At 35.3% G+C, this 26,001-nt stretch overlaps 3 protein-coding genes across 7 annotated transcripts; all 3 read right to left on the bottom strand.

Moving 5' to 3' along the window:
• Positions 1-3,385: 3,385 nt before the first annotated feature.
• LOC109095415 (cysteine-rich hydrophobic domain-containing protein 2-like) lies at positions 3,386-7,674 on the bottom strand. The gene is made up of 6 exons (XM_019109127.2): positions 7,377-7,674; positions 6,415-6,469; positions 5,910-6,065; positions 5,041-5,097; positions 4,898-4,957; positions 3,386-4,785 (listed from the first exon to the last, which is right to left on the bottom strand). The coding sequence occupies exons 1-6, from the start codon at positions 7,508-7,510 to the stop codon at positions 4,735-4,737; spliced, it is 513 nt and encodes a 170-aa protein (XP_018964672.1). The 5' UTR covers positions 7,511-7,674; the 3' UTR covers positions 3,386-4,734.
• A 759-nt stretch (positions 7,675-8,433) lies between these two features.
• Positions 8,434-19,839, bottom strand: LOC109091060 (pre-mRNA 3'-end-processing factor FIP1-like). 5 transcript variants are annotated; one of them, XM_042722137.1, is made up of 17 exons: positions 19,539-19,839; positions 19,211-19,268; positions 18,495-18,588; positions 17,416-17,522; positions 16,378-16,442; positions 16,146-16,253; positions 15,936-16,066; positions 15,111-15,226; positions 14,878-14,931; positions 13,487-13,586; positions 13,235-13,382; positions 11,151-11,177; positions 10,934-10,985; positions 10,466-10,521; positions 10,124-10,304; positions 9,724-9,870; positions 8,434-8,774 (listed from the first exon to the last, which is right to left on the bottom strand). In XM_042722137.1, the coding sequence occupies exons 1-17, from the start codon at positions 19,615-19,617 to the stop codon at positions 8,633-8,635; spliced, it is 1,665 nt and encodes a 554-aa protein (XP_042578071.1). In that variant the 5' UTR covers positions 19,618-19,839; the 3' UTR covers positions 8,434-8,632. The 5 variants fall into 5 exon arrangements, with proteins under 5 accessions (XP_042578071.1, XP_042577990.1, XP_042577912.1 ...); XM_042722056.1 differs by having other exon boundaries at positions 8,434-8,771; positions 10,466-10,524; XM_042721978.1 differs by having other exon boundaries at positions 10,466-10,524.
• Positions 19,840-23,817: 3,978 nt separating this feature from the next.
• On the bottom strand, positions 23,818-25,549 carry LOC109084847 (D(1B) dopamine receptor). Its single transcript, XM_042758691.1, has one exon. The coding sequence runs from the start codon at positions 25,132-25,134 to the stop codon at positions 23,953-23,955; it is 1,182 nt and encodes a 393-aa protein (XP_042614625.1). The 5' UTR covers positions 25,135-25,549; the 3' UTR covers positions 23,818-23,952.
• Between the last annotated feature and the right edge of the window lie 452 nt (positions 25,550-26,001).

Raw genomic sequence — 26,001 nt, forward strand, 5'->3', positions numbered from 1 at the left:
ATCAGCATGGGCTTCACTCAGCTCCTCATCTCTAGAGGTGGGTTTATATTTTATGCATAGGATAACATGTGATGTTAGATTGTTATATGTTAATGTCAACTATTAGTTATGTACTGATATAATATAATATTCTAAATTTTTGCTCAATTAAGTTTTTTTCTTTTAAATTGAGATTAATACTTTAAATTACCAAGGGTGCATTAAAGTGATCAAAAGTGAAATAAAAAAGTGAAAAAATAAATGTTGTTCTTTGGAACATTCTATAGCCTATATAAAAATATCCTGAAAAAAAAAGCAGCTGCACAAATGCTGTTTCTTGAGCATTAAATCAGTATATTATAATGATTTCTGAAGAATCATATGACACTGAAGGCAAAATTAAAATACAATAACAGTTATTTTAAATTGTGATGATATATTTCACAATATTACTGTTTTTCTATATAACTGATCAAATAAATGCAGCCTTAGTGAGCATATTAGACTTCATCAAAAGCATTAAAAAATCTTTTAAACAGTAGTGTAACTATGTTTGTTTCAGGTGCTCTTATGGCCTCCGGTAGATTTGGATCTTTGCCCAAAGCAGCTTGTGAGTAAATTTACTATAACTGAGATGACTTATTGATAGACTGAATATTAAATACAGGTATGTGTTTATTATGTGTTAGTTGCTGGTGTTTTTGGGTACCTCGGAGGGAAGATGTCATAAATGAAGACATGCCAGGAGAAATTTAGGAGCTTGGAGAATTCGCCACTGGGGGAGGCACTGAGACAGAGACAGCGCCACCAACCACCAGTGTGAGCAACAACATGCACAGACATTTGAACCAAAATTTAAAGGGGTGGCGTGTGATTTCTGTGCCACTAGCATCACTAAATTCTCAAAGGATTCCTAAACACTCAGACTACATGCTTTCTGTCTTTTGTGGAACATAAAAGAAGATATTTAGAGAAATTTAGATTTTTTTTCTCCAAACAATGGTTAAAATGGTCTATAGTTTATTTTAATGTATTTCAGGTTTACCCATAAGCACCTGAGGAACTGAGTGATCCAAACAAAGCTGAACTTGATCCAGCCTTTCAACTTGATGATCAGAGGAATCAGCCCTTCTCCTATTTGAGTGATTTCACTTACAGTGACCCCATGTCCTCAGCAACTCACTCTGACGCCCAAATTATGGGTAGGTTAAAGTGGCTTCATCTGTTTGCATTCAAAACTGCTGTAGAGGGCAGCACGATAATGGTGAAACTGATAATCACAATTATTTTGCTCAATTTAATCACGATTGCTCTCATTTCTTTTTACATTTCATCAGAATTATTGTACTTAAGCACAAATCAAGAGAACATCAACAAATGCAGGGTTTATTTTACCTCATCTAGTTTTCTAATTTACCATATTTAACAAAAACATTAATGCATTATCTATTATTAAGTGATAAAACCCTAAGAAGCTTCTCTCAAAAGCTGACAGTCAAATTCCTAAAATTAATTCTAAACTAATATTAATTACTAAATTACTTTTTTTCTCCACCATTAACGCAATGAACAGACTTTGTAGCACAGAGCCACAATCACAAACAATATGGTCGAGATTCATGTCAACTCACGATTCAATTCGATTCACGATTTTGATTTGACAATTTGATTCACTTTTTTTTTTTTTTTTTTTTTTTTTTTTACAAAATGAGATTTAAGACAAATTATAAATGAAATGTGTCCTTTTATTATTGCTTGGACGAAATGCTGCACATTTCTTTGTGAAACTGAAATATAAAACTATAATAATATACTTATTTAGCAATTGCATATTATTGCTCTTTTGTTGGTTTTGATTGCTTCTGTTTTCCTCATTTGTAAGTCCCTTTAGATAAAATCGTCTGCTAAATGACAAAATTTAAATATAATGTAAATGTAAATAACAAAACTAAATTTAAATTTTAAAACAAGCCCCAAACCAAATAAATAACACAAATAAATCACTTCATATAAACAAAATAAGGCTTTGTCTGTGCTCTTTCCATTTAAAATGAGAGGCAACCACTGCATTTTAATCATGATCCAAACAAAGAAGCTGCATACATGCAGCATGAGCAGTTTTTAATCGAAATTAGATTGTATAATTTCAAAATTTGAAACAAAAACAGAATGGTTTGACCTCAGTTTTATGAAACTATACATAAAAAATATCTGCATGAAACAGAAACAGCAGAGCTGAACTAGAAGCAGATTCCCTCTCTGCCAGCAGGTGGCGCTTAAAGCGTTTCCCGGTTACCGCTGTAAACAAAGCAGCGCTGCACTTATGAACTTTAATATGCATTATACAGAGGCAAGATGAAAATAAAAAAATACCATCTAAACTTTTCTAAAGATAGTAAGTTCCCCTCAGACATACATTCATATAAAGTCCTACCCCTAATTTAATCGCGATTTGTTTGGCATCTCAACCAATTTGAATCGTCACATATTTGAATCGATTTTCAACCAGCTTGCGGTTAATCGTTATATCCCTAATTATAACCCACCTAACATTTGCTGCAGATCTAATTTCTTAGAATCTTATAAGAGTAGTTCACTTTAAAATTAAACTGATGTCATTTACATCATAGAGTGAAATTTAAAAAATCCCTCTAATCCATCAGAACCAACTTACATTGAGGAGGATGAACAGAAGAAACACATGCTGTATGAGGAGCTGCGGAGGAAGAACAGGGAAAACTATGAAGTTACGACTCCAAAACCAGAGACATTGTTGAAGCCTTCGGCCGAGACCAACCCTGCCAAGAGAGGTGAGACCTGACAATAACCAACTTCCTAACTTAAAAACCCAAATGTACATGGAGTAATAAAAAGCTACTACTTTTGACATAAGTGTCAGGTTGAGACACAGGTTGAGTATACTAAATAAATACTTATAACTGAGCTCTGTCAATTGAATTTGTTTGATAGTGTATTATGCCAAGGCAAATGGCAATATTGTTAAATTCTTTTACAATTTAATAAAATTTCATACACTTTTAAAAATTCCCCACAGTTCCTTTAGTATTGTGGTCCAGTTGCTATTGTACTTTTGAGAGTTCGTAGCACAAAATTAAGTTGATTATCGTTAACAAGTCGATTTTTTTTCCACCACTCCTTTCATCAGCACAATTGCACGAATTAAGGTCTCTAGTACATTTGATTCAGGGGTGAGTTACATGTCATTGTTTAATATATGAGACTCATAAAACCCTTATCTGAAGTATGAGCAATTATCAGCTGATACAGTTTTAAGAAATACTAAATCACAATAATTGTGCTCAATTCAATATTACACTCTTTGAATTCAAACAGGCATCACAATATATGCTTATATTCAGCATTAAATGGAAAAATTAAACAAAAATCAAGTTGGGCATATTTTATTTCTGTACACACATTGTACATAAATACGCTGAAATTATTTTTGAAAAATAAAGACGATGTCCCTGGGATTTGGGATGACATCAGACGAGAGATAGGAAATTGTAATTTCAGTAATAATATTGGTAATCGTACACACATACACACACCTCATAAATTTCAAGTTTTAAGATCTAATAACCAATTGTTTTATTGAGTATTGGGACATAAGTGTTTTATTAACCTACAACTGGATACATTTACACAAATATAGCTCACTACGAGAAAATGTCTGCATAGGACTCCTGACCCAGGATTGAAACAATGATGAAAAAACAAACAAATTAAGTGAAAAATATTTAAACAAAAAAAGCCTTTCCACCCTGGAGAAACTCAGATATTTTAAAAATCATAACTTTTTCTTTTTTGTTTGACCTCCAGTAATTTCCTGTAATGAATTAACTTTTTCAGTGACCCACCAAACCTATAAATGTTTTGTATCACTTGTGAACAAAAATTACAAACAAAATATCTCAGGGACAGACAGAAATAATCACCCATACCCACACACACACACAAATCAAGAGACAAATATTTGCTGCTCGTCTTTTTAAACTGAGCAAGTAAACAAGGATTAAAAAAAAAACTAAAAAAAAAAAAACGCAAACAAATCTAATCTGTGCTGCATCACTACCCACAGGTGCACCTGGACCGCATCAGGTCAGTGACTTCAACTAGACTCAAAAGTCCTGTCAGAGTCTAGATGCTGCGTGGCACAGTCAGTGTTTGATTGTCTTTGTATATGGATGATAATTTGTGAGAAGGAGAGATGGGGAACTATGTATTGTGCATTGACTGTGTCCATTTGGCTCTCAGCTAAGCCTAACATCCATATTGTTAATACAGTAAAAGAGTTTAATTCTACAGTTGCCACCTCCTCAAGCCATTCCTCACTGATCCGTTCCACAGTGATGGTTGTTGTCGGCAAAAGAAAGTCACTTAGCTAGTACGCAGACTGTGTGTGATTTAATTAAGGTATAGTAGACGTTCTGGTTTGGAGATTTAGAAGTGACTTTCCGTGGCCTCCTCGCTGGCTCTGTGTAGCCATGTGACAGTAAAGGTCACTCTGTATGTATTCATGCACTCGCAAAACCAGAATCGGTCCGTGCGTATGTGTGTATGTGGGTTGTAAACAGTGCTTTCTCGGTGAGGAGTGCTGTGAGTGGCGCTCGGACGTGAGGTGAGTCGCTTGCTCAGAGCGTGGAGGGAAAAGGGACGAGGCCACATGATAAAACCCATGACAGTACCGGAGAAAGGCACCTCAGGAAGACCACGCCGGAGGGACGAGCACTGCTAATCCGGCCTGAAGATGGGAATCTTGGGTAGAAACTCTATCAGGATGACCTATAAATAGGACAGAGAGACATGAGGATTGTAAAGTTACACGTTTCACTATTTATTTTATTTGAAACAGGCACTGTGCAATTAGATTTGGCAGTGTTTGTTGTTGGCTTACATATTCCATCATGTTGTTGGTTTCACACTTCCTTTTGCTGAGCCTCCAATGCAAACATAGCTAAATGAACAGAGGGCACGTAGTAAAATTAGCACCAGACAGGAAAATACAAACAGCAAACAAGCAAGAAACCTTAAGCATACCTTGTGATACAATCTGTTGTTTTCCCACTCCAGTAACTTCTCTATGGATCTGCGTGTCTTTAGGTGAAAAAAGACATTATTCAGCATTCAAAAGGTGTAATAACTTTAAAAGAGCTTGCTGTTTATGTCCTATAATGTACATTACTGTTGAAAAGTTTGGAGTCTGTAAGTCTCGTGTTCACCAAGGCTGCATTTATTTGATTAAAAAAAAAAAATAAGTAAATATGTTGAAATATTATTACAATTAAAAATAAAAGTTTTCTTTTTAAAAATATAATTTACTCTTGTGATGGCAAAACTGAATTTCAGTGTCACATAATTAAAAAAATAATAATTCTAATGCACTGATTTGTTGAACATTTCTTATTATTATCAATGCTGAAACCAGTTGTGCTGCTTAATATTTTTTGGAATATTTAAAGTTCAAACCATCGGCATTATTTTAAATAAAATAAATCTTTTGTAACATTATACATTTCCTTGTTTAATAAAGCATTCATTTATTTAAAAAAAAGTGCTGTCAATTCTCCCAGAAAATACTGTCCCACTTGTTGCCTTAAAAACAAAAAAAACAAAACAAAAATGAATTGCGAAGTCTATGAATATTTAAAAGTAGAAAGGTAAAGCTTTTTTTTTATTATTAAAACTTTACAATATTACACGATGTGGTGAAATATTACACCACATCCCTAACCCATATATTTATTTAGCAGATGAGTTTCTATGCACCCGATATTTGTGTTTTTATAAACTGAGAGGTAAGTTTAACTCCTTCCCCCTGGGAATTGACAACATACCGCAAATGCTTTCAATAAAACTAAACTTCTGTTAAACCAGGAACATCCCTTGAAGTGACTGAACAAACTCACCCTCTTGCTCAGACAGATGACCGGCCACAGACTAAAGCCCAGGGTACAGCAACAGCACAGACAGCCGCACAGCAGCCAGCGCACATTCACTGGGAGAGCCTTCCTCAGACAGCTGTTCACATGGTTTATGCTGGCTTTGAACTCCTCTGGTGCGACCTGTAAATCAACAAATAAAGCAAGAACCAATGTCAGACCTCAGAATTAAGTGGGACACTTTGTAAAATATACACTTTTTTTGGAGCTTGACAATCAGTCACTATTGAAAAGTGCAACTGTGCAAGTGAACATTCTGCTAAACTTCTTATTTGGTGTCCCACAACAATTTTGGGCTAAACAATTGCTTTAAGCATTATATAAATGTAACAGTGGTACACCATTCCTTTTCATTTCTGAATACCAGTAACAACAGACTTTGAGGCTTTTCATTTCTTCTCACTGAGGATTAGTAATATACAATTTTGCATGTAATATTTCTTTGAGAAAAACCCGCTGAAATGACACTTACCTTTCCTGTAAGGGCCGAGGGAAACTCAGACTCAAATTTATTGCTCAGTCCAAACCTACAGGAAAGAAGAAAAATAAATAAATAAATAAATAAAGTTTTGTGATATCGATTTCTCAAATGTCAGCAAAGACACAAGATTTACTGTATATCTACTGTAATACTCTATGCACTTAAGTATATTGTTAATTTTAAATACTAGACCAAGGGTTTTCATCCTGGGCATGCTAGAGGGTCCGTTGAAAAGTTTAGAGAAAAACAGTGTAAAAGAATTTATAATAAAATTGTATAAAATAAAATAATAATTAAAAAAAATTAAAAATAATTTTTCACAGTATCATCATATTACTCTCTTATGATATTCCCATGCATTTTAATAACTTTAAGATTGGGTCTTTATACAAGAAACTACAGATGCCTTTTGAGGTCCCTAGCATGAAGATTTATATTTATACTAGACATGGTACGCAAAAATATTACTCTCTTATGATATTCCCATGCATTTTAATAACTTTATCACTCACAATAATCCCAATAACTTTAACAAACAAACAATCAAAAAAAAAAAAAAAAAAAATTGACAACCTCAGTCACCATTTCCATTCATAGTATGGAAAAAAGATGTAAACGACGACTGAGGCTGTGAGAAAGAAAGTCACATAGGTTTGTAACAATTAGAGGACGATCACAAATGACCACAGGAATTTAGTTTTTGAGTGAACTATGCCTTTAAATGTGCAGTATATATATAGCTGTAGCATTTTGAGCATTGAAAGCGCATCCGAACATTTAAAATGCTTTCTAGGCTGTTAAACTAGGTTTTCGGACTAGTCTTAGCTGCTGTAGTGATCCTTCGCGTGTCTCCTGTGTCTCTAAATGAGCACCGTGCTCCTAATGGCTTTGGTTTGCTCACTAGTGATTGATAATCTATATACGAACAGATCCAGGGCTGCCGGGTGTCTTACACAGTGACGTGTCCGGATCCGCGCACTATCACCGGGTCAGGAGCGTATTTGAGCAGCTGCTCCTCCGCGGCCCTGTCCTCGTCCTCTTCTTCCTCTTCCTCCTCCTCGTAAATCTCATCAAAGTCCTCCATCATCTCCCCCTGCCTCGGCCTCTATGCTTCCCGAGAGAAGCGCCGAGAAAGACCGTGTTTCGTACACGTTACGCAAATATTTGCAGTAACGCTAAAAGCACGGCCGAGAAGAGCAACGACGGCACCGAAATCCGGATCAAAATATCAACATCCGCCGAAAATCTCGTGCGGGTTGATCTCGGGATACATCGCGAGAGTATGTTAATTGCATTCAGAATGTTTGGGGCTCTTTCAATTTATCGGGTGCGACCTGCATTCTTTATAACTAGTAAAATCAAGTGCTAGTTCACATATCCCCCACTTATTATTGTATTATTTCGTTTTAGTATCACGATTCAAAACATGTTTCCCCGTTAGTTTGCGTTTGCTAGTTACGAGGTACATTAAAACATTGTATTATCTAGTGTATAAATATAATATAATCTAACAAGCTTTTTATTTAAATGATTAAATATAATTTTATTAAACAAATAAAGAGCTGAAGAAATATTGCCTGTATATACATTGTATCCTAGAGTTTCTAGATATTTGCCATTTTTAATATTTAGTATACAACTTGCCAAGGAACTAATACTTTTATTTAACAAGATTTTTCTTTCTTTTTGGAAAATGATAAAGGTTTCTTGAGCACCAAATCAGCATATTACTGTGATTTCTGAAGGATCATGTGATACTGAAGACTGGAGTAATGATGCTGAAAATTCAGCGTTGCAATAACAGGAATAAATTACATATTAAAATAGAAAACAGTTTTTTTAATTTGCAGTAATACTTCACAATATTTCAGTTTTTTTTTACTGTATTTTTGATCAAATAAATGCAGCCTTGGTGAGCATAAGAGACTTCTTGCAAAAATCTATGTACATATATTGTTCACAATATGTGAAAAACAGCTAATACACAATATATGAAAGACACAACAAACGTTACCAAATGCTTTTTTTTTTAATCCAACAAATCAACATCTACATGGTACAACTGCACTGGAATAAACAACAAAACAAAAAAAGGGAAACATGAAAAACAAGGCAGGTAAGCTGGATTATGGTTTCATTAAGCATGATCTGGTTGACAACCAGCGCTCTGATGATGAGGAGGAAGGAGAGCGGAGAAGAGAGACAGGGGTTACTCCATGGCCTCCTGGTTCTCCTGGTCAGCAGAACGCTCCTCGCTGGGCTCCTTGCCCTCTTTGCTCCTCTTGGACTTCTTGTGCTTATGGCGCCGGTGACTGTCACCCTCCTCGCTGTCATGTCTCCGTCTGCTACTGCTGTGACAGAACAGGGGAGGGGCAGAGAAAACAAACAGCTTCTTAAAGAGAACAGAGAACTTCAGATACCTTTCCTATTTCGGAACCTGTGTCAGTGTGTGCGCGCGATGTGTGTGTGTGTGCCTCTTTAAATTAATTTACAGAGGTATATAACCTTTCCTATTTCGGAACCTCTTTAAATTAATTTACAGAGGTATATATTTACCTTCATAACCTTTTTGTAACATTATTATATGTACATTGCAATTACAATTGCATAAATAATAAGATTAATGTTTTAAATATAACAAGTTTCATATAGAAGTGTGAAATTATGGGAGAACATTTTTTAATGATAATGATACGAACAATATGATTAATTAAACTAAAACTGCCAGTAGGTGGCAGCAAGTCAACGGCTGCATCCGAAATTGCATACATCCCTACTATATAGTAGGCAAAAAAAATAAAAAATAAGTAAAAAGAGTAGCATGTCCAAATTCTGAATATTTACAAAACAGAGGGCTCCCAGATGACCTACTACTTCCAGCGAGATTCTGAAGCGAGCATCTGATGGACACTTTACAATCTCAGGAGAGGAGTAAAGCGATGCAACTGACACTTGCAGGTCATGTGACAATAACAAGATGGCGAATATAATATGAATTTAATCCGACATACTTCACAGAACATACTTTAACGTATAGAAATTTTTTTTTTTAACATCCACAAATTACTTATTCAGAAGAAGTATCTACTCAGTACTTCCATAGTTTCGTTTTTGAGTGAACTATCGGTTTAATTCAGTAACAAAACACTGCTGTGCCTCCGGAGATGTGCAACAGTCTTTCTTGTGTGATATTACGTAACTATCTCATGTGTTATAAATATATCTCTAAATTTCAAGGGTCATTTTTTTGGTGTCGTTTTTGCCCCAAGCCTTCTTTAATTTCCAACATTTGTGTGTTACCTCCGTGATGACTTGTGCCTCCCTTCCTCTTTCTCTCTGTGCCTCCTTTCTCTGTGACGCTCCTCCTTCTCGCGGCTCGATCGCTCCCTATGCCTCTCATACCCTCTGTCTCCGTAGTCACGGTAAGAACGAAACCGTTCTTCATCACTGCAAAAGAGCAAGTTTAATCAATTAAATGCTTAAAAATAGGAACCAGAGAAACTAGGACAAAATAATTTAAACCTTAAGAGAGTTAAAAAGTCAAAGATGACTTTTTTTTCCCTTTGGAATAACATTTACTGATGAATCATGCACAATAAGAATGCAACTTAACATCTAAGTTTGTCAGGATATCATCAATTCTAAACTAAAAAAATAAGAGTACATCTGTGTAGTGAATGAGTGGCTTGGCATCTATCACCTGTTATAAGCTACAGAGGAGGGACTATGGTCTCTCTCATGGCCACGTTCCCTCGGCCTCTCCCTCTCTCGCTCTTTTTCCCTCTCTTTGTCTCGCCGAGGGTAGTAGTCCCACTGCTTCGAGTTGTCCATCAAACCAGGCCAGGGGTTAACAGCTCCTTGCATGGGTGGAGGAAACCCACCTGAAAACGAAACCATAAGAACAATCCCCAATGCAGATGATTCTTAATTGAGGTTAATAAAGCCTGGAATAGATTTAAGTACTTGTGACCTGTACTGAGATATAAATTAAATTAGTTTTTCAGATAAGTAGAATAGACTGGGGAGATAGTCCCAGACTTACCTGTAGGAAAAGGGTACGGAGCAACAGGACGTCCATCATATCCTCCCGGGTGCCCACTGCTGAATACAGCACACAGGCAATTAATGAAACATTAAAGTGCAAATTTTAAATGCTAACACTGAAAATTACACTTCAAAAATGGCATGTATTTAAATCTAAATACAGAACCCTAAAAATAAACTATGTTATTATATAAACAAATATATTATTAAATAATTATCAATTCAAAATACCTTCAATCTCTAATAATATTTCTTTTCTATTTTATTATATTTTAATTTAAAAATGTATTTGATGTCAAAGACAGCAAAGCTGAATTTTCAGCAGCCATTACTTATTTTGTCAGCCGTTGTTTTGACACGTTTGATCAATTTAATGAATCCTTGATGAATAAAAGAATTCATTTGAACCAGTCCATGTACACTAATGTTTATAAACGTATCAGTTGTGTGCAGAAGCTACACCTACTTGTCTAAATTAATAAGTGAAGGAGGAGGTCCTCCAGTGGGAGGGGGGAAATCTACAACACAAACAGAAACAAGATTTAGACAGAAACACAGTAAAAACACAGGAATTGTTAATTATTTATTCACAATCAGTTATAAAATTAGAAATTTCAGTAGACAGGTGCTTTATCATAAGTTACTTTTGCTATGTTTGTTATTTTATTGTGCACTCTACTTACTGGGTGGAGGAACAGTGATGGGAATCCCTGTATAAAAAAAATAAATAAAAAAAAAAAGATAAGAAAGTGAGGAAAAATCATTTCCATAACTGCACAGAATATGACAAAAATATAAAAACACACAGAAACCACAGTGTCAGTGGTGTTGCAAGTGATATTGAAATGTGTCTTTGAGTGTGTATATATATGTGCTATATATATACATATATATAATATACATATATATATATACACACACACACACACGCATACACAGAGAGTGGAGATCAAAATTAGAACACAACCTATAATTTCCTAAATTTCGTGGTCACTGCTTAGTCCTATTTGAAGTTATCCTAACAGGAGTAGAGTTTTTTTTAAGCATATTTCATAAATTAATTGTATTCTGAAGCACAGTATAAAAACTTAAATGAGATATTTGAAAAAGAACTCAAAATTAGAGAACACTTACAGATGCCTCCAAGTTAATAATGTTAATCTGGCACCTGGTGCTAATTTCCTTAATTATTTGACAAACACTATTTAACTGGCAGCATTCCTCTAATTTTCACAGAGATTGCAAGATGGCGGGCCACTCTGAGGTGACTGAAGCCCTGCAACAGGAGGCAGTCCAGATGAAGGCCACTGCAAGAGAAGCTGGTCATTCCAAATCTGTGATTTCTCAAATACTACATCTTTACAATGACACTAACTCATTCAAGTGCCCTAAAAAGGCTGGTCGTTCACGTAAGAAAAATAAGCCAAAAGTCCTGATCTAAACCCGATTGAAAATCTCTGGAAAAAACTTGGTGACAAATTTATGGCTAAGAAACCCAGAAGAGTTACCAAACTATATACTAGGGCCTCTACACTTCCTACAAATTTCTGACTACTGTAACCCTCCCTTGCTACAGTGGTTACTCTTCACCAATCTTGATCACTGTTTTCCACAAAATATTATTATTATTATTATTTTCAATGCGTTGGATATTTTGTCAAACACATTACTAAAACAGCTAAATAATATAATTTATATTATATATATATTGGGCCTTATGAATCAAGTATTATTTCAGAAAAAATCAAGTATTGGGCCTTATATATTTTTTTTCTAAATTCTGTTTCTTTTTTTTTTTCCAATTTTTTTCCGATCTCCATTTTTTATTTAATATTATTATGGTATTTTATTAATTTTAAATTTTATAATTATAAAGAATGCATATATATCATGAAAACTTATATTATATATTTTTATATAGGGCCATATGAATCCGTTTTTTTATTTGTTTTCTGTTTTTAAGCATTCCATGAACGCATACAATTTTTTACAATTTTTTTATTATATTTAAATTACTGATAATGCTCAGAAGTGAAAGAGTTAGAGATATTAATGTTTGTGTCCTTAATCAAAACGGCATGTATGATTAAAATCATGAAACTTATAATTCAACAGAGAACATCATTCATATATAGCTTAGAGGTTAATAGTCAAATCATGATTTAATTATTTAGGGCCCTTTTTGAATGAGAACATTTTTATTTTTTTTCCCATCATGTTCTGTGTTTTCTGCATTAAATCATAGGGCCCTAATATTCTGTTTTAAGCATGTCTAATTATTGAATATATATATATACAATTTATTATGACGAGTTGCAGTGAATACTTTTACTCTTCTGTGTATATATGATATATATATACATACATATATATAACAATATATATTTATACTCAATATATATAGATATATACATATTATATATATATTATATAAATGCTCAGAAGTGACACTCAGGGCAGTTCTGGAGATATTGTATTATACATGTATTTATGTCCTTATTACATAGTGTATAGATATACATACTTTGATATATAATCATTCAAACTACATTGACAATTCCGTATACATATCCATACGTATATACACATAATAAATTCCATTTTATATAAACATACATATATATTATCCGCGATTCCGGTCTGTTTTCCACATCGCTTAAATATACATAGGGCCCTATATATATATATATATATATATATATATATATATATATATATATATATATATAATAAATGTAAAAAATAAAATACAATTCCACAGACTTACGTGGAGGCGGGATTAGAGGTGGAGCCTGACTGACAGGAGGAGGGAGGAATGGAGGAGGTGGGATGTTTGGAGGCAGTGGTCCTGGGGGAAAGAAAGGAGGCGGCATCTTGGCAGGTTCAGCCTCAGAGCTGGTATGTTCCGAGATCACCTACAAGTGTTAAAGTCAAATGATTCAGTTCCCAGACATGTTGCCGGCATGTTAGTTTTACAGTGGAGATTGAGGAGAGAGTGAGAGCATGTCACGTATGTAACCTGGATGTTATTGCCCTCCAGATTGTGGCGACGTCGTCCTTCCACCCTGCTAATGGTGGCAGTCTGTCTGCCAATCACATCTATGGTCCCAGGTGTCTTTCTGCAACAAATACAAACATACACAAACAGCTTTACGGGATTGTACATGCATTACCATGTTTTTCCACTCTGTCTTCCAGATGCATAACAAACTCACAGCTCATAGTAGGGCTGGGCGATATGACTGTATACCACAGACGACATATTTGTGCATCAAAACTGCTTTGTCATTTACTTAACAGGGTAATGAAGGAACATGTTTGAACTCAGAAATACAGTGCAGGACGTGTCACAACAAGTCCAAATGTGGAAAAACATGTCATTAAGGGTGTAACATGAGTTTACTGGTTACAGTTGCCATGCAACCAGTGTTATTTTAATATTATTTATAATCTATGATAGTATTTATTAATAGTTTGAATTGGCATTTATTTTTATGTTTTCTGTATTAATTTTAATTTAGATTTTAGTAATTTAGTTATGTGCTTGGCAAATACTTTTATTTAAATTTAAATTTCAGTGTTTTGTTTTAAGTTTTAAAGCTTTAGTTCACTAACATCACTGCAGTAAACTTTGTGACTTGCAACATTTATTAATAAACCAACTTATGTATATTTATTATTTAGAATGAAATTTATGTTAATTTTATATTAGAATAAAATTAAATATTTATTTTTTTCAAAGGTGAAGTGTGTTTGTGCAGCTCCACTGTGTTGTACATTTATTACAAATGGTGTGGATTGCATCCATCAAGTTCCAAATCAACAGAGAAAATCATTCAAATTAAATATTTAGTTCCTGCTTTGGCTTTGCTTAAAACCATTTTCATCGGCAAAGCAAAAACAGATTGGCAATATTGCTTCTAAAATGTAAGTTAAATGTAAGCAATATCACACAAATTATGCTCTCATTCCAAATATCAGCACACGTTCTGATTCTGGAAAGCATTTTTGCTATATTGTTTAATTACAGCAAGGTTATTTAAAATATAAACCAGCTAAAATAATTGTTAAACAAAATGACTATACCGTGATATAAAATAATGGTCATATCGCCTATCCCTACCAAGAATGTCATGCCCAACACACACATAAAAACCTAATATAAAATACTCTTCTAATGACTATACAGTTCTGCAAAGAAAAATGGTCCAGATTGCTGAGTCCGTTGTCATAGCAGCAGATTTTTGCATAGTCTTTTGTAGATTAAAACATCACCAACAAAAATGAACTGTGGTCATCAATACAAAAAAAAAAAAAACACACACAATAAATGAAGCCCATTTTATTTCATATTTAAATGTCTAGTTAGGCCTTGTAAAACAAAACACGCCCATGTCACCTCCCACTTACGTATAATAGGACATTTCTTGAGAGGCAGGCCCTGCCCAATGTGGAGGGGATATCCTATGAGGGCATGAGTAAGGGGAGACAGGCAAAAATGAGTTACTGATCCCCTCTCCCACATGACAGATGTGGGACAAACACTGTACACGCATTTCCTAAAACATGAAGACTCTGAAACTGGAGTGTGGAAACTGAAATGAATGAACTCCCCCAGTGGATGTGTGAGAGAACATGTTTACCTCGCTGGGTTGAGACCTGCTTTATACAGGTTAGATGGAGAGGAAAAGTCTGCTTTAGCTACATGAACCCCAACTAACATCAAATACTCACTGTTACCTGTGCGACCCTGCTGAACCTGAAAGAAAGAAGGAGAGAAAGAGGTGGAAAGGGTAAAATGTTAATTATGCATATATCAACATTCACATGTTACTAATGATTACTAATTTAATTACTACAATCATGACATTATCAGACTGGAATGTAATAGTTAGGGTTGGGAATCAAAAACTGATTCCATTTTTGCAAATAGTTTGGGTACTTCCACTTGTGCGGATGGTATAAAAATATGCAAATATACACTTACCATTCAAAACTGGGGATCAGTACTTTTTTTTCTTTTACTTTTTTCAGCAAGGATGCAATAAATTCTTCAAAAGTGACAGTAAAGATGTATAATGTTACAAACTATTTAATTTTTTTTTTTTTTTTCATTAAAGAATCTTAAAAAAAAAAAAATGTACCACAGTTTCCCTATTTTCAACTATTTTCAACACTGACATGCTTCCTGAGCACCAAATTAGTACATTAGTAGATTTCTGGGATCATGTGACGCTGAAGACTGGAGTAGCGGCTGCTGAAAATTCAGCTTTGCCATCACAGGAATAATTTGCATTTTAAATTATTAAACTATAAAAAGTTATGAAATTATCTGAGAGAAATTCATGCAAAATAGTTGTTTTCCAAACATTACAAATCAAATCAAAGGAACCAGAATCGTGGAATAATAAGAAGAATTGTTCAATTCTTTACAATTTCCATCTCTAGTAACAGCTGATTATGCTTACTGAGATCTTGCTGGTGGTGGATCCAATGTTGTGAACGTCGAGGCCCATGCGTAACCTCTTCTGCTTTTCACAGTACGCTTTCCACGTGTCCTCATTAAAACCATAGTTAAAATAGTCAGACAAGTCCGCACCTGTAAACACACACATATGCTAAACAATATGCAGATGCCACAAAAGGGCCATCACGCCAGTTCCTAAATTAATACACACCTGGCTTCCTCCATGGTTTCTCCTCAAAGGACTCCATGTCCACTTCCAAGACTGGAACTCCATTGATGCTGCCTGGAGCTTCGAGGTCTATGCCTTTCACTTTGCTACCTATTGAATACACACTTATATTAAGTCAGGAGCTGACAAATGTTGCTTTGCTTTGTATGAAAACGCAACTGTAAGCAAACTGATGTACTTTGTGAGACAGTGGAACATATATGGATTCACTCACCTGCTCCATATGCTCTGCTGCCTGCTGACTTTATGTTCAGATTCACTGGAGTTCCCCCATATGCCCTGCACAATAAAACATCATAAATATACCAGTTCTACAGTCCATTTCAGTTATAGAGTATCAAAAAGGCCCCATACTACATAACAAATGACATTGTCTTGAAGTGCAATTATTTCAAATGTATTTTTTACTCAACAAATTAATCCACAAAACCAATAATAAACCAAAAACACATAAACTACCAAATAAATCCAGAACCACAAACAAAAAAAAGATAAAAAACATAAAAAGGATAAAAATAAAACTTCTGTCATCATCCACTCACCCCCATCTGGTTACAAACCCATAAGACTTTAGTTAATTTTCAAAAAACAAATTAATGTATTTATTTTTAATGAAACCTTCTAGGTTAGAAAGCTCCAAAAGAAGATCCAAAATGGTCATGCAGGCATCATAAAATTAATTCATATGTATCAAGCAGTTTAATCATGTGAAGAGATATGATTACTTTATGATGTGTTTGAATCTAGGCCTTTATTTACATATAAACATTGATCGACATGCATACATAAAGCATATCACATATGGTAAATACGGACACTCAAATGCACAAGCTTCCATGTTTACCATATGTGATTCGCTCCATGTGTTTTTGTATGTAAATAAAAGCCTAAATTAAATCGGTTCCTGATTACTTGTACTTTCAATAGAGCAACAGAAACATCTCAGGCTTCTTTAAAAATATCTAATTTTGTGTTTCGAAGATTACCCAAAGTTTTATGGTTTTGGAACAAAATAGGAGTGAGTAAATGATGACTGCTTTTTCATTTTTGGGTGAACTCTTTCTTTAAAGTACACGATCCAAGTGAGTTAAACCAGAACGATCCGCTGCTTTGTTTTTTGTCCATCATCTGATGTCAACATGTAAAGTCCACTTCTACCACCTTGAGTTGCAGGCAGTGTCAGATTATCTATCAAACACCCAGTGTGAACCTTGCAATCTCCAGGTTGGGAGCACAGTCACTGGACGCTTACGTGTACTGTGGTGCTCCTGTTTTGATATCTCCAATGGTGACACGGACATCATCATCGTCATCATCGCTATCGCTCTCACTGTCTTCATCTTCTCCAGGTGCTTCCTCCTAAGACAAACAAAAAGAGTATCTTTAATTAATAAACATACATGTTACAGATGGCAAGCTTAATCTAAAATGTGCCAACGTTTAATTACAAGAAGCATCATAGAAAAAAAGAACAGAAAAACTAGAGTTGTGACGTTCGCGAACGAACCGATTCTTTTGAACGGCTCATAAACATGAACGATGGGAGCCGAGTCGCGGCTGGAGGGGAGCCGTTCTTTCTATCGTTCTTTTTTCCTATGCGTGTTTCACACAGATGCACACAAATGAGCTCCTCCGCGAGACAGAACAGTTATAGGGGGAGGGGCGCACCCAGCGCAGGCCAACCCTTTATAGCGTGATGATATTAGTTATTAGTTGTGCACGCATCCTTCACGTGAGTACTCCAGTGGAAAAAAACCCTGCGTGCCTCTGTCAATATTTTTTGTTTTCTATCAAAATGTTCTTGTGTGATAACAATATTCTTGTGTGGAAGTGTTTGTAGTAAAAGCTGTTTGCACAGAAATTCATTGCAGCCGGCTTTGTTTTTGATGTTTATTTGTGAGTAGGTATTGTATGAATAACATAAGTCAACGTAGCTTTACACACACACTTTGAACTAAAGGTAAATCCAAAATAGTGATGTCACTGTCTAAGCAGAGGGATTTGTGCAACCCTATGGAATATAGTCCACACATGACAAATGAGGTAATAATCAATATTCTTTTGAACGGCTCTTTGAAAGGAACGGATCGCGAAGATCCGGATCCCCTCAAAGAGCCATAAATCCCATCACTAAGAAAAACACCCAACTAAGCTATTAAAAATTCATTAAATAAATGAATCTGCAGCTTTTGCCATGCAAAACTGACACACATTGCAGTGTAATGTATAAGTGTAATATTGATATTTACATTAAGCAAAACAGCAATCAAAGCTGACCTTACATCAACTCCATCCAAACTGAATGGGGCTGCTACAGTGGTTGTTTGTTACCTGACTGGCCACACCATTTCCAGTAGTGGTGGTGGTGGTGGTGTTGTCGGTGGTCGGGGTGACCTCCTCGGTAACAGAAGGAGTAGAAGTCGCACTGCAGATACAGATGGATTAGCATCAGAATGATGAAAACAAATGCAAATTAACTCCTTAGTCAGCTTAAAAAGGCAAACCTTAGCGTTGGCAGGTTTACAGGACATGCTATAAAAATACTATATAATGTTCCTTAAGCAAATGTGATTTTGCAATCTAATAGTCTGTCATAAAATCGACTACCAAATATTATTCAGTGAAAACATTAGGAAGCAACATAGCAGTGTGTGTGGTCATTCGGTAATCTTTTAATTTGGAACTTTTATTCAATACTTCACATCAAATGTTTAGAGAAAAATAATAGGGAAAAATGAATAAATAAGTTTTATATTCATAAATACAATTCGATTAAAATAAGTAAATGAGTGAATAAATAAATACATCTGCGGTACAGTATGATAACTAACAGAAAAAATAGAAACTAAGCATCTTCAAAATAATATCTTAACATACTATAAATGCTAGTATAATTGTGGTCTTTATACAAGAAACTATATAGACGCCTTTTAAATTTTAAGCTTCAGGTCTGTCGTACAAGTTTCATCATATCTGGGGGTCTGTAGCGTCTAAAAAACTGATAACTCCTGGTCTACACCACTAACAGTAAAAACTTGACTTCTCACCTGATGGCTGCTGTCAGTTTGGCCTCTTCTTCTTCAGTTTCTTTACTTTCACCTTCATCTGTAACAAATACATTATGCATTGGTGACAAACTGATTATGAGTACCCAATTTCTATTGTTATGAAATTTGTTAAAAGGGGCTGTTCGCAAAATACTGCTGATGACAAAATATTGTTATTTTATATTTGCATTACACTGCAGGATAAAGGCCCATTCATTATTCATCACACCAATATATAGTGCTGTACATTAATAAGCGCATTTCTCCCGAGTCGTTAGTGTTCATTAGTAAAGTACAGTAGCGCAGAATAGATTTGGCGCTCACTGACCCCCGTACAGCCATTCCTCCTCCTCGTCTCCCGCACTCGCATCAGCGGCGGTGGGTTTATCCGCCTCCTCCGAAGACATCTTCTCCTCTGGGCTCTACAATGCGCTCCAAGCAGCCAAAGACACGGTCAGATTAAAACCCACCAACCTCGAAAGAGCGCACGGATATTTCGGTGGGAAACCACAAACACACATACGAATATAGAAAACAAACTTATTGAATGATGTTTACGGAGAAATCCACACTTCCTACAACCTCTGTAGGATGTTCTTGCAGACTTGAGGACATCAGTTCCGGTTCATGGCTATACAAATTAAAAGTCTTTCACTTTGTCGTACATGTGGTTTGAAAATTATTATTATTATTGTTGTTATTATTTTATTCTTATGCTCAGATGCCTGGAATTAAAACCGAATCTTCGAAATGTGTGCAGAACTGGAATCTAGACAAAGGGTTATTGTTTTAATTTCTAATAATAATAATAATAATAATAATAATAATAATAATAATAATACATTGATTCTTGTGTCCAGACGTTAACTGATAAAATAAATTAATAATTATGTATGAATTATTGATATTAATCAAATTTTGGTCTGGCACCTTGGTCCAAGTACAAAGTTATTGAATAAAAGTTATTACATATGCATATATCTCCCATAAACACATGCTAAAGATACACGTAAATAGTCTAATATAGGCTTTTTGTGCACGTCAGCCGCTAGATGTCAACAGATGGCTTACACAGCGTGATTCTTTAACCTGCCATTATACCATATTAATCCTGATGTACAGATTCGTAAAATAACATTTTCAGATCAAATGCATTTTCAGCAATAGTTTTATTTCAACAAATTCCTTGTACAATTTAGGTCATGTGTGTTTTCAATAAACAACAATGGAATATCCAAATTTCTCTCTCTCTCTCTCTCTCTCTCTCTCTCTCTCACACACACACACACACACACACACACACACACACACACATACACATTCTAACTGCCAAATTAGAAAATATTTAACTAGTCTTCTTTTACACACTCTCTTGCCTTTAAATTAGCATTTAAGTATAAATATAAAAATAAAAGAAAATGTTACACACTGATGAAACCTAGTCTATTTTAATTAAACTATAATTAATGTTATTTGTGTTTGCAAATTATTACAAAACAAAACTAATATTTATTTACTTGGCTCAAGTCTTAATTGTCTGCATAATTGATTAATATTACCTTTACTTCATTTTAACTATATATATATATATATATATATATATATATATATATATATATATATATATATATATATATATATATATATATATATATATATTTAGCAATGCACACTTCATTAATTCCTGTGTTGTTAGTTTCGTCCCTCGGTGACTGCTCTCCTAACACAATGTGTGCACATTAACCACTTTGACCAGTTACAGGAAACTCTGTGTGCAGGCTAGCATTACTGTGAGTGTTTGATGACCAAGCACACGGACAGAAAGATACTATTTCTTCTTCATTAAGTAAGCATATGCAATGGCCTCAAGAAGTATTTGTATATTTAGGCTAGACTTGCTTATAAAATCAACCTCTGCAAGCAAATAATGCTAGAGTTTTTCTCAGAACTAACTGCTTTACTTAGCCATTTTTTAAATTATATTAACAAGTTTGTCCCAGGGTTATTTATAGTGATAAATGAAGTCAGCTCTCCTAAAGTTCACACAGGTGTAGCTCATCACATTAACTATGAACATGATCCACTAATCTTTGATAACCAGAAAGTGTCCAAATATTTTTATCTTAATTAGTAAATCTGTTGTTTCATTATATAAACATATCAAAATCCTTTGTGCAAAATATTTCACTTGTTAAATTGTGGTTGTGCCATTTTTCTTTCTAATATTATTTATTTATTTACATAATTTATTATGTGCTCTTTTTTCCTGGACAGATCCTAGCTAGAATTTCTAACTTGCCTAAAATGTTTGGGTTTATGCTTTGTTTTTCTATTGTTTTCATAATTGCTGAATGTAATGATTGAAAGGTTCAAACAACTGTGCGCAGATATTGTACATAATCGAATGCATATACATAATGTATAAGGATTGTAGAGAGCATGACAAACCCAAATCTTATAAGACATTTTAGGCAGTTTAGACATCCTGCTCAGGACATGTCTGGGATGTATGCTCACCTTATCTGTTGCAATGACATTTATACATTTCAAGTGTGACTTAAGTGTCCAAATATTTGGGACCTCTGTGAATGTGGGATTTTATCAGGATTTTAAATGTTACACCCACTGGCACATTTACCCATCAGACTCCCCAGCCACAGAAAGAAATTAAGAAGATCTGAGTTGAGGTAAAAAGAGGAATGTACTTGTTCTTAGCAGCTATATCATAGCTCATTTTAACAATTTCAATAGTCAAACATCCCTGTGGATTCCAAAATTAAAGCAAGCCTCAGGGGCTGGATGTGCTTCAAGAATGAAGACTTCAAGGACATGCTGCTAAGTATTTTTAGTTACAAGGGCCATCAATTTTAAACACCTCTTCAATCAGCGACAAATCTGAGCAGGGATTTTACAAACAAATAATATATTTACACTAGTTTGCATCAGCTTATAAATATTAGTAATTCAGCACTTGCCATTTGCCATTTGTATCAATAAAAATTACATCTGTGAAAATACTTTTTTTTAGTTTGTTTAAGGTTCTTAAGGGATTAGGGATTGCCTTCCCATGTTTTATTCATTGCTGTGAGCCAACTGAAACCTCTCATTGTGAATTAATTACATACGTAACACGCCTGTTGTGAATACACTCCAGCCCAATGTGTCCTTATTAAAAGACTCCCAACTTCCAGGAAATGTTGCTGTGTGGAAGTTTTACTAGAAAAACCTGTGTTAGATGACTTTTGGTGCTTACAATTTGCTTGCAATTAATAATTGTAAAAAAAAAATAAAGAAGAATCATGAGTAGTATGTTTCATTGGAGGAAAAATTTAACAAACCTATAACAAAGTCAAGATGATCAACCTATTATACATGATTGTTGTGCACTTTTCTATAATCTTTATCTACCAGACCCTGATGAAGGTGACATGAATCAACACGCAAAACCCTCTGCACCCTCTGCACTCCGCATCAAGTATACCATGCCATACATAGTCCGAAAGCCCTTGCATACTGAAATGTAACATTCCTTGAGTGGAGATTGCAGCCAACTAATTATTTATGAGAGGAAGTAACCATGTGCACTCGTGCCTAATGGTCGTCAAGCTAATTGACACCCAAACCATTAAAACATCAAATCTAATAAAACCTCAGATATAACCCTGTGACACATATAAACATTGATACTTTAGAATCATCTTCAAATGTATGCAAATAAGTAAACAAAACTTTAGGCTGTGAGGAGACATGGGAAGTTGTCACAAGGTTTATAGCTAAGCAACTTGAAGGTTTTGATGTTGAAATCCCATTGGTTTCAGGCAGCTAATTTTATAATTTAATCTTATATGTATATATATCTTTATATGTATTCTATCCTCCAAACTATAACTGTAAAAAGTGAACACAATGAAATCATCTTCTTCCATTTTTCATGTAAGTCGGTGAAACATAGTTTCAAGAGGTTATTCTGGTGTGTTCATAAACACACAAGGTACAAGCCACCCTTTTCGCTTCTTTTCTTTTAACAATGTCAAAAAGCATTGATATAAATACATCTTAATGGGGTAGTTCACCCAAAAATGAATATTTTGTCATCTTTAACTCAACCTCTATTTTAAAGAATACTGGTTACCAAACAGTTGGTTGCCATTGACTTCCAGTGATTGGGGAAACAAAATAGAGACATTTCGTTGTCTTTTATGTTCCACAGAGGTTTGGAACAACATGAGAGTAAGCAATAAGTTTTAATTTAATTTAAGTTTAACAACCATCAAAAAAATTACATTTTTCATTCATTGTTGCTGAATTACGTTCAACAGAAGGTTGGGGCAAATTGTCCCATGTTCTTTATAAATTTTACTTTCATAAAATCACTAAATGTGAATGCCTATTAGCTAAAAATGATCTTCTTATAATTTTACATGTTACAAGAGTGTTGGATTGTTGTAATGTTTACAAATTGCTAAACAAATAAAGTCATTTTAGTTTAAATATATGTTGAAATTTGAAAATAACATTTTTATTTAGACATTTTAAACTAAGACATTTCCTTCAAATCGGTCAATAAACAGTAGGTTCTTATTGTCACAACATGCCTCCATAGAAACTGGAACTGTATCTTGTTTCCTAAGCTTGATAAAACATTAAGGTACACAGAAATTGACTTTCAAAATAAAACCTTAGAGAAATATTAATTGTGATAACTATCCCAGTCTCCTCTACTCTTAAGATTAACACTAAAGTCATTTATTCTGACATGCTTCTTCTGAGTTTGTGTGCTGAACCTTGCTCTCATCTCCAAACATATGTATCTCCACCAGTGGACGTTGCATTTCGTTGTCCACCCTTTCCAAACTGACATAACCGATCTCCATAGTGTTAACAGAGCTGCCCTGATTATTGGTGGACACTGGATCCTTGCACTGAATATCAAGAGGTGTTTTGGTGCACAGGCCATGGCAGCACAGAAGTCGAGCAAAAGCATCTCTGAAATCAGAGTTAAAAGCATATATGATCGGGTTGAGCGATGAATTGCACCAGCCGAACCACACGAACACGTTAAAAGTTGCTTCACTGACACAATTTGGCTCGTGGCAGAAAGGAATCGCACAGTTGAGGACGAAGAACGGAAACCAGCAGCACACAAACACCCCCATAATCACGGACAGAGTTTTGAACAGTTTGGTTTCTCTGATCGCGCGGTGTTGGAGAGGACAGGTGCGCGCACCTGCCCTGCAGTTCTGTGCGCGCTCCGCTGCGCGCTCCAGCGAAGAGATGCTCTTGATTTGAACCTGAGCAATGCGGTAGATGCGCGTGTATGTGATCAGCATCACTGCTACGGGAATGTAAAAACTTATTAGAGAGGAGGAAACGGCATACGTTCTGCTTAGACTCGAGTCACACATTTCCCTGGTGGTCCAGTTATTTGTGGTTACCGTGCCCAGGTCTGCCCTGTGCCAGTTCAGCTGCACGGGCACGAATGATATAGCCACCGATACGATCCACGTTACGCTGACCATAACGAGGGCGAGTCTACGGTTCATCTTCCTCTCGTATTGAAACGGGTTTGAAATAGCCCAGTATCGATCCAGGCTGATTACGCACAGGTTGAGGATGGAAGCTGTGGAGCACATAATGTCAAAAGCCACCCAGCACTCGCAGAAAGAGCCAAACGCCCAGTGTCCGGTCACCTCCGTGGCCGCTTTCCACGGCATCACGAGGACAGCCACCAACAAGTCCGACATCGCCAGAGACACGATAAAGATATTGGTGACTTTTCCTCTCAGGTGACGGAACCGCAAAACCGCTGCGCAAACAGTGAAATTCCCCAATAACGTCCACAGCACGAGGAGAGAAAGAGCGAAACCCAGGAAAATGCGAACCGCTGGCTCTCCATGAGCGCTCAGGGATGTGAAGTTGTACATGTCTTTAAGTGTCACAAAAACATGCCAAAATACTGTATAGTCCGTCCATACTTCCTCCCAAAGCAATCCCCTCTACTTGATCTTATAGTTGCCCTCGTTGTTTCTTAAGACCCTCGCTGAGATGTTCACATGATTGAACGACAATCTGAAGCGTCTCGTGTCAGGTTCCTTTGCAGGTCACATTCACACTGCTGTAGAAACGCCCTCTTTTGCCCATTTTACTCAGTAGACATACAGTGTCCCCAAAACGTATTTGACACTTGAAAATGCGTTAATGCCATCTAAATACAACATTACACAGACAATACATGTTTTGGTTGTCAAATATTATTGGAACATGATTTCAATTAAAGCCATTGTTCAACCAAAAATGAAAATTTTGCTGAGAATTTAATCTATCTAAGATGAAGATGAGTCTGTTTCTTCACGGGAGCACATTTGGAGAAATTTAGTTTTTCATCACTTGCTCACCAATGGATCCTCTACAGTGAATGGGTGCCGTCAGAATGATAGACCACACATCACATCACAGTAATCCACAAAGCAAAAACAGTCCAAAACAGTCTCAAACAAATATGTCGGTGGACAACAGGCAGTGCTGGGTATTACTTACACATTGTAGTCTGTTATTGTTTACAAATTGCATGATGAAAATTGTAGTCAGTAATGTAATTTAGATTACTCATTTTAGGTCATGTATTCTGACTATTTTGGATTACTTTTAGATTACCTTAATTAAATGACCTTCAAATTTATTACCTACATTTTTACATTTGAAATATTTTGTGTACCTGCATGCCAATGTGACCATTAAATGACATAAAACTGTAAACAAGCAAATGTGTTGACATATTAACATTAAATCTC

The sequence above is a fragment of the Cyprinus carpio genome, chromosome A1 (genome assembly GCF_018340385.1).
Source record: "Cyprinus carpio isolate SPL01 chromosome A1, ASM1834038v1, whole genome shotgun sequence".
Classification (NCBI taxonomy): domain Eukaryota; kingdom Metazoa; phylum Chordata; class Actinopteri; order Cypriniformes; family Cyprinidae; genus Cyprinus; species Cyprinus carpio.